At 38.1% G+C, this 8,632-nt stretch overlaps 1 protein-coding gene across 1 annotated transcript; it reads left to right on the top strand.

Annotated features, from left to right (window-relative positions):
• The first annotated feature begins 208 nt into the window (after positions 1-208).
• LOC104079264 (carboxypeptidase E-like) lies at positions 209-7,409 on the top strand. The gene is made up of 4 exons (XM_009581243.1): positions 209-377; positions 2,804-2,903; positions 5,236-5,354; positions 6,482-7,409. The coding sequence occupies exons 1-4, from the start codon at positions 213-215 to the stop codon at positions 6,578-6,580; spliced, it is 483 nt and encodes a 160-aa protein (XP_009579538.1). The 5' UTR covers positions 209-212; the 3' UTR covers positions 6,581-7,409.
• The last annotated feature ends 1,223 nt before the right edge of the window (positions 7,410-8,632 follow it).

Here is an 8,632-nt window from a genome sequence, read left to right as displayed (position 1 = left end):
TTTTCTAAACTTTCCTTGGGAAGAAAGTGTTCTGGGGAATTAATTGTCTTGTTGGTTTCTCTGATTTAATGCTTCTGATTTCAGAACTAAGCTGATTAAATAGAACTGCACCAGCTGTATTTACAGCTATTCTTTTCTTAACAGCCCCAGCATCTCACATGCCCCCCTTTACTCTGTTTACTTCAGAACAATGCAAAATGCAGGAACAACTAATGGCGGTGCATGGTACAGCATCCTGGGAGGAATGCAGGATTTCAATTACTTCAGCAGCAACTGCTTTGAAATCACAATGGAGCTGTGAAAAACTCCCACCTGAAGAAACTCTGAAGGGCTACTGGGAGGACAACAAGAACTCCCTTATCAATTACATCGAGCAGGTAACAAAAAAGAGGACGGCAAACTCTAGTTATTGTACCTAAAACTTCTAAACTTTGTGCTGTGTGAACATCTAATTTGAAATTTCGTATTAATCCAGTCGGTGCTCCATAATTCTTGTATGTCTCTCAGGTGGTAAATCCTGTGTGATTTTTCTAAATATGTGGAAGAAGAGGGGAAAAAGAAAGATGATGTTAGAGTATGGAATTAATCTCACCTTACCTAAGCTGTTACAGACATTTAATTTAAATGATTTGTGTCGGCTTCCTCAACGGAAGGTAATACACAGCACCAGAGTGTGTAATTTGTTCCTCCAGCACTGATGTGTATACTAAGAGAGGTGGATTGCCCTCTGCAGATAGCAAAGTGTGCCTACAGACGTGGGGTGAATCGCTCTGGACGTACAGGGAGCCTAGACGGCTGCACTGGACTGGAGCTGCCTGACAGTTCAGTGTAGCGTCGAGGGACATTGCTAATCCTGGTTTTGTAGATACTCTGCTGCTCTCTGATTGCGAGAGCTGCTGATATTAAATGTAGAGCTGTCAATGTGATGATTCCATTAAAAATTGTACAAAATCTGGTTAGAAGTGTAAAGCGTAGTCATGGGTTTAGATAATCTTGTGTTAATGGGTTGTTAGAAGTTAAGACTCCTGAAATAGATCTGTATATGTGTGTGTTTGGGGTTTTGGGGGTTTTTGTTGTTGTTGTCGTTGTTGTGGGTTTTTTTAATCATCTCATGCCAATGTAACAGGCTGCACTGAAATGATGGTTCCAAGCAGCGTGGGAGTTTCGACTTTCTGAAACCTGGATATTGTAGTTAAAGATCACAAATTTATCTGATATCATTAACAGCTGCACACCTGGGATTGCAAAATCAGAAACATACTTTGTTAGCAGTGCTGGCCAAGGAATACATTCATTTCTTTAAGAATTTATTCATGGAGAAATGCTTTAGTTAGCCAGAAATCTGAAATACTCGAATATTTGAAATGTTTGTTATACAGTTCTATTAGTAAGTTGTATGTGGGCTGAGGAAAAAGCTCTATCTGCACTGCAGGTTTTTACCTGTTTATGATGGGATCCATCTCAAATTGTTCAGCTCCTTTGCACATGGGTTAATTTTCTCTGACTCATGGAAAACTATGGTGTCACTGCATTTTCAAATTACTAACGTGTAAGAAATTATTTTGCCAACTTCCTCTGCTCCTGTGGAGCTGCTGGCTTTATGCTTGAAGTTCAGATGGTCTATCTGGCATTGGTTTTTATCCTCTTACAGGATAAGAGGTCCAGCTCTCTGCTCCAGCTCCCCTGTGATTGCTGAGGACAGTGCAAATACGTACTTTCTGCCTTTCTAAGCCGATCTGTGTCAGGCTTCTCCCATAGTGTAAATTAGAGGAGTCTGGTGAACTAAATTATAGCAGCTGAATACGCCATATAGGTTCATAAAGGGGAACATCAAAATCTCAAAATAAGATTTGTGATCCACAAGTCTTTTCAAATATCACAGAATCAGAGAGAAGCCTGAACTCCACAGCACTTCCCCACTTAATTTCCAGGCTCCCAGTGAGATGCATCTCTGCACAGGTTCAAAATGTCCCGTTCTCCCCAGCGCTGAGAGCTCCCTATCTCAGGCTGTGAAAAGGTAGCTGATCCTCAGCCTCTTGCCCCTGAGGAGCTCAGTCTGCTTTCAGACCGTGCTTAAGAAATACCAGCAGGACTGGTCTCTCCACACACTGCAGTCACATCAGTGCTTTAATTTCATATATGCTGGCAACAGACAGATTAGGTACTGCTGGTGCTGTTGCCTGGAGTATGTTGCCTAAGAGCAAGAAGGAACTAGGACGTGACCCACCATCACCTTTCTCTTGCAGGCCGTGTTGTGACTCTATGTGGTCCCGGCTCAAAGACCTGGATGTTTTGGGTGCCCAGTAGAGAGCTCGAGCATCTCACACAGGGATTGCGCATCAAAGCCCAAGTGCCCGCATTTAACCTTGTTAATGTTCCACTTTTAAGCAGTTATGTCCGTTATTAGCCCTAATTTCTTAGAGTTGATGAAACTTTAAAAAAAAGTAGTTGGTTTTTTTTCGGCTGTCTTTCAGAGCTTTTCAGCACATTCATTAATCCCCAGTGACAAAGGCTTTCAAGCCAGTGTTCACATATATTATGATTTGCTGCATATTTCTGAGAAATGCTTGCATTGCACAGAGAAATTGGTATAGCTACCAGCTGAATTATTTTTCCTCTTTACTGTTTGTTCCATTATGATGTTTAGTAATTATCCTTGATAGTTGTCGGCACGTAGACCGTGGGATCCATAACATGTATCATTAGATATATCAATAGATATTTCACTCATGAAAACGCTCTCTTTTCTTAAGAATTTTCCAGTGATATCCCATGTGTTGCTGACTTTATTTATTTATTTTAGATTCATCGAGGAGTGAAGGGGTTTGTTAAAGATCTTCAGGGCAATCCAATAGCAAATGCTACAATTTCTGTGGAGGGGATAAGCCATGACATTACATCAGGTGAGTGTTGTACCTCAGGAAGACAAAAAGTGCTGGAATATACTGCTACTCCCTCTGCTTGGCAACCTGGAGCCATTTCAGATCTTATTAGCTGAAGCTTTAAGGGAGCAAAATTTTGAAGCCAGGAGGACATGTTGTTCCTCAAGAAGCTTGTTGCCTGCAGAATTTCATGAATCTTTCTCTTGTATTTTGCTCTCAGAGTAGCTGGAGGCTGGTTGTTGGGATCTCTGGCAGCTCTTGGTTATTCGTGCTTAGCTTGTCTTCCGATTTGTGGTGCAAGTAGTGTTTCACAATGCTGCCAGCGTTTAAAGTCCTGTCGGCAGTGACGTTTTGAGTTTGAAGGCTAAATTGTAGTCCGACACTGTTATATGACTTACGATGCAGTCGTACCTTCTGGTATGTAAATTCTTGACACTTCCAGTTAACTTCCTCCTGCAAAGATAAATTTTCTCTGCTGTTTACAATTATGTGACTTTTTTTAGAAGGGCGGCTCTAGAAGAGGAAAATATCATGTTGGTGTTTATAGAAAATTGTGCATCACCTCTTCAGCGGTGGTGTGCTTTATTCTAGGAATGAATTCAAAAGTAGCTCGCACAGTGTCAACTTGCAGTCTTGCCTGTAGACCTATGCTTTCTTATTCTGAACGGCAATTTTTTTTGCTTGTACAAGATACTAATTAGAAAAACAGTAATAAAATGCCAATGCTTTATGTATGACCATAACATTATGGTCATTTTCTCAATGATATGTCTCGCTATATGGTTACAGAGATGCAGAATACTATGGAACAGGACTGGTAGACCCTTCAGTTGGCCTCTATTTGTGTTTGTTCTCACATCACTTGCAAAGAGAGCAGCATTTCTGCCAAGCAGGAGAACAGTCTATGATAACATTAGCCACCTTCTTTCTCTGTATATAAGAAGGCAAAACGTATAGAGGCTGGACATAAATTTTCAGGAGAAATAAAAAGGGAATAAGCTGTGCAAAGAGATATTTTGAGGTATGAGAGTGATGCATACGATACTACAGCTCATGCTTCTACGATCCAAAAAAGCATCTAACCATGAATCCTTTCACATCATTGTGCGTGTATAAGGCTGGAAGTCATGTATTGTCAAAACAGTGAGGAAAACAAGTACTTGAATTTTAGCACATTCAAAAAGGATAAATATTCTTTGACTTTTTTTCCCCTGTTCCTTTGTTCATGAGTTAAAATTCAGCTTTGTTCCAGTGCCAGGAATTAGAATAGATCATTATCGTAGCTCTGCAGCAGTAATTTTTTTCCTTTCTGTTTTATGAAGAGAAAAGTCTGGGAACAACTGGACTGACTACTGACATTTTTTGACCGTGCGAATTGCAGACATTTAAGTAATATTTCCCTCTGTGCGCTGTGTAGCTGCAGATGTGCTGAAAAAGCATTCAAGGAACAGTAAGAACATGGCCAAGTACTTTAAATGGCACTGCTAACTGACCTTTAGAATAGCCTTGCAATGTCTGCTGAAATTCTGCGTGGAGATAGAGAAATTCAGAGTATTAGCCTGTGACAAGTTAGATGATTGCCCACTTCTGGTGCAGGGAGGATCTGATTCTTTGTCAAAATAGGAGAGGGTCATTTCTAGAGAAGAGGATGACGCGTTTTTATTCTGTGACTGAAAAAGATGGTCTGCCGTAACACTCAGTGCAGTAGGAGCCTTTCTTTGACCCGAGTGGCTCAAACTTTCATTTCTTTGTTTAGCTAGACAGAAGAAAGAAGCCCTAGACGTTGCCTGGATACTGAAACATGTAGATAATGATGCTTTAGGGGTGGTACATGTGGAATGTTCCAGGAAATGATCATTTATAGCTTTTGCAGCAAGATAAATTCAGAAAGGTGGTCTTATTTATTTACATTTGACGAGAATAAAATGTATTTAAATTTGGATTTTCAGAATACTGAGGGACATTAAAAATCCACGTTGCATTGCAAACTGAAACTGAGACACTTAACAGGAGCTGCGCATTGGCCAGGGGGTGCTTCTGAAGTAGAACAATGTCCCAGACTGTCCTTTCCTTCAGTGTGCTGGAGAGCCTTCAGCCTCAGCAAGAGGCAAGATCTTTCATGGAGGCCGCAGCACAACTTCAGAGTTTAAATCTGTGTTTTGGTTACCTGAAAAGAAGAAAACCTGTAATGATATATTTATACAACCCTTACAGAAGAATGCTTTCAGGCAGACAAAAGGAAAGGGCTGACAGGAATACAAAAGATGCTAACAAGATATACAGTCCATTCTCTTTAGCTGCATAATTAGTTTTATACATATTTATTTGGATTTTATTTTCTTCTTCTCTACAGCCAAGGATGGTGATTACTGGAGATTGCTTGTACCTGGAAATTACAGACTTACAGCCTCAGCACCAGGCTATCTAGCAATAACTAAAAAAGTGGCTGTGCCCTTTAGCCCTGCAGTTGTGGTAAGTGCTCACGTGTATGTTGGTTCATCATCTATTACATATATAAAAAGTCTCTTTCTTTTTTTTCCTTCATGGTATACATGTAAGCAGGAGGTGATTTTTCATAATATTTCAGAATATGTTAATTTAGAAGACAGACTGGAAATCTAATCTTCTAGTACTTGCTGCACAAGCAGCTGAGAGTTATCTCATTGTAAACTCATTTAATCTCCTGTTGGTCTTATTTAAAATGAAAAGACACAGCAAGGGGTAATATTGAGATACTTACAGTTTTTTATTGGTTGATGTGTGAATAGCCAATCAGATAGAAGATTACAGAATATCTTTACATAGCGCGACATAAAAAGTAAGAGATGATGAGGTTTTCATTGAGACTTGATATTTTTAATCTAAATTGTCAAGTGACTACCTGCATAGGTTAAAACCAGTGTTCAGCTCTGTGCAGGAAGATAGTGATAGAGCTCTGCTTTTTGTAGATACCCAACATGTATAGTGAATAAGACCTACGCTGCATCTAAGAGTTCAGGAGCATTTTTAATTCATCCTCTGTACAGGTGTGGATTCCACTCTTAACAATTAAAATAAATGCTTATTTCTCTAGTGTGTGTAATATGCTAGGATATGCTACACTAGCACATGATATCTACACTAATGAGCCATGTGTCCAAAAAGCTCCCCGCATCTTCTTGATGGCATAAAATTGAATACGTATTTTGATATGCTGGGGGTCTGCATTGCTAGGTGTTAGACAGCAATCCCCTCATGATACTTTTTATTATATGCTAGAAGATTTATGTGGCTGGCTATTATTCAATTTTAATTTAATTGGCTCATATTCTGTGAAGTGTTTAGACAAGTCAAAGACTGGACAGATGTCTGGTTTCTTTTGGAAATTTTTCTCACTTATGTGCATTTTTTAGATAAGTTTATTGTGCTTATATGCTAGTATTGCACATATTTAAATCAGCCCTGAGAGACTTTGAAATAAACCTAGCCTGAAATGGAAGGTACCTCCCTAAGCCCCATGTCTGTGTTAAACAACTTCTTTCAATAAATGACTCTTAAAAGCCTACACTTCTCTCTCTCTGCAAATCTTACTGGTGTTTTTGATTGTTTCTCTTACTCAGGTTGATTTTGAACTGGAGTCATTGTCTGAAAGAAAAGAAGAGGAGAAAGAAGAATTGATGGAATGGTGGAAGATGATGTCAGAAACACTAAATTTTTAAATGAAGATTTTTGCTTTACAGCTTTTAATCTATTATATGTTGACTTAGTATAATGTACTGTGGAAAGTCCCTATATTCTAGATTTTGTGCACTTCACAATAATTAACTTTGAATTTTTCAGTCATCTTTTGATTAATATGATTATAAATAACTACTAGCCTCTTAGCTAGATAAAAAAGTTATTAATTTTCTTTCATATTGTTATAGAAAATTTACTCTTATATACAAATCAGAAAAAAATGAGTGAATGTCTTTGCAGCCTATATGGAAGTACAATCTGTTGTGTATTATATGCAAGTTCAGAATATGTAGGTTAACTCTTGATTTTAAAAAAGAAATATGCTGTAGTCAATTCCCAATACTGCCAGAAATATTTGACAGTGCATAGTAATAGACAGTGCTCTTTACTGAGTTCTATAATGGATTGAAAAGATTTATAATAAGTGTGTGGTGTAATAACGTTTTACAAGGATTAAAATTCAGTATAACACTTTGTATGTCTCCGGTGTTGGGGCTATTTAAATGTGTAAGAAACATAAGCTGACTTCATTTTAGTAAGCAGAAGGAATCTGCGTAAGCTCTTTTATTAAAGATGGCATGGAATGAATTCAGGAAATAGCAGAACTTTATTCCTTAAACTGTTAATGATATTTCAAGATCAGGTTTTAATTATTTCTCATTACTTATTAACCAAATTAAAAATTGTGAATGGGTGAAGAAGAGGAGCTTGTGCATCTTGTTAATATGCTGCTTGTGTGTGTTTTACAGCAAGAAAAAAACAATCATTTCAGGTGATGTCTGTTTAGTTAGATACCTACCTTTTCAACAATCTTTACATGTCTCAGTGGTGTCTATATAATCAGCCAAAAGTTCATATGTTCACTGAAAGCTACCAAAACATTACAGTTTAGACAATGAACTGGAAGTCTACTGAGGACATGCATTTAGTCTCCCAAGCCAAGAATGGTTTTGTTTCCAACTTTGTTTCTTCTGCTGTTTAGTCTTACCTAAAGCTAGAAGCAAGACAGACAAGTGAAAATTTTTTCAGTGTGGTGAAATTTTCCCAAAATACTTGGAAGATGATACAAAAAGCAACTTTGATTTAAAAAGATCCTTCTTCCTCCCATTTTTTTTAGTATACTTGAATTAACTTACTTTAGTATTTTGTCTAAGATGAGTGAAATTTGCGGAATCAGAGAATACATATGAACCGTAGTGGGTGCCAGTTTGGTACAGTTCTTCTGAAACCACTGCTGGTGTGCTACTTGATAGCAGCTAAGCATCTCGTCTGTTTGAAAGCTTACGCATTATTGCTGGTCTATTTGAATTCCAGATCAGATGTTTGATATAGATTTCCTTCCTCTGTTTCTTTAGGATCACTGTCTGTGTTTTGATTAGCGTATTATTTTAGTTGATGCTGTAGGAGTTCAGTACCATTTAGAACCAACCAACAATGCACTATCATGCTCCCCCCGTAAGTGAAAAATCACATGTTCAGGAGTAGGATCCAAATTTACCTCCTTTGGGTATTTCAAAATCTACTGAAAATACTGGGTTTTGAGAATTTGAAATTCTTTAATAAAAATAGCACTTGATCCTTTAAAGTAACAGGCTTAAGGTTTGACACACATTGATAAATTGAACAGCAATAAAAAGCCATAAACTTTCTCTGAAGAAGAATTTGCTATGTAAACTGTAGCTCATTTGGGTAGTAGATATTTAATTCCAAACTTCAGGGGAACTTCACTTGCTCTAAGTCGTTAAGCAGTGATGAACTTCGAATCTCCATTGTAATGAGGAACCCCTGTGGCAAATGAAGAATCGTATCTGAACTTGTCGTGATAACAACTTGTGGCTAGCTGTGCACAAGAGCATGCGTAAAGGATGCTCAGTTACACCAACTTGGGTGTTTATGCCATTTGAAAGGCTAAAACACGTAGCACAAAACACTTCGTGTCTGGAAGTAACAATACTGTTTTTGACTGAACCAGGTAAAATCGAAGCAAACAGTATAAAAATGAATTAAAACAAGAGACTGCTGACAAGTGGGCA

The sequence above is a fragment of the Fulmarus glacialis genome, unplaced genomic scaffold, assembly GCF_000690835.1.
Source record: "Fulmarus glacialis isolate BGI_N327 unplaced genomic scaffold, ASM69083v1 scaffold29907, whole genome shotgun sequence".
Classification (NCBI taxonomy): domain Eukaryota; kingdom Metazoa; phylum Chordata; class Aves; order Procellariiformes; family Procellariidae; genus Fulmarus; species Fulmarus glacialis.
The sequence above is the reverse complement of the archived record's forward strand: the minus strand, read 5'-3'. Positions and strand labels throughout refer to the sequence as shown.

Excerpts from the sequence above, each read along its gene's own strand:
- LOC104079264 (XM_009581243.1), top strand. The coding sequence starts at position 213 with ATGGCGGTGCATGGTACAGCATCCTGGGAGGAATGCAGGATTTCAATT. Across the intron at positions 2,904-5,235 it reads AAGCCATGACATTACATCAG|CCAAGGATGGTGATTACTGG; the intron begins GTGAGTGTTGTA and ends TCTTCTCTACAG. Across the intron at positions 5,355-6,481 it reads CCTTTAGCCCTGCAGTTGTG|GTTGATTTTGAACTGGAGTC; the intron begins GTAAGTGCTCAC and ends TCTCTTACTCAG.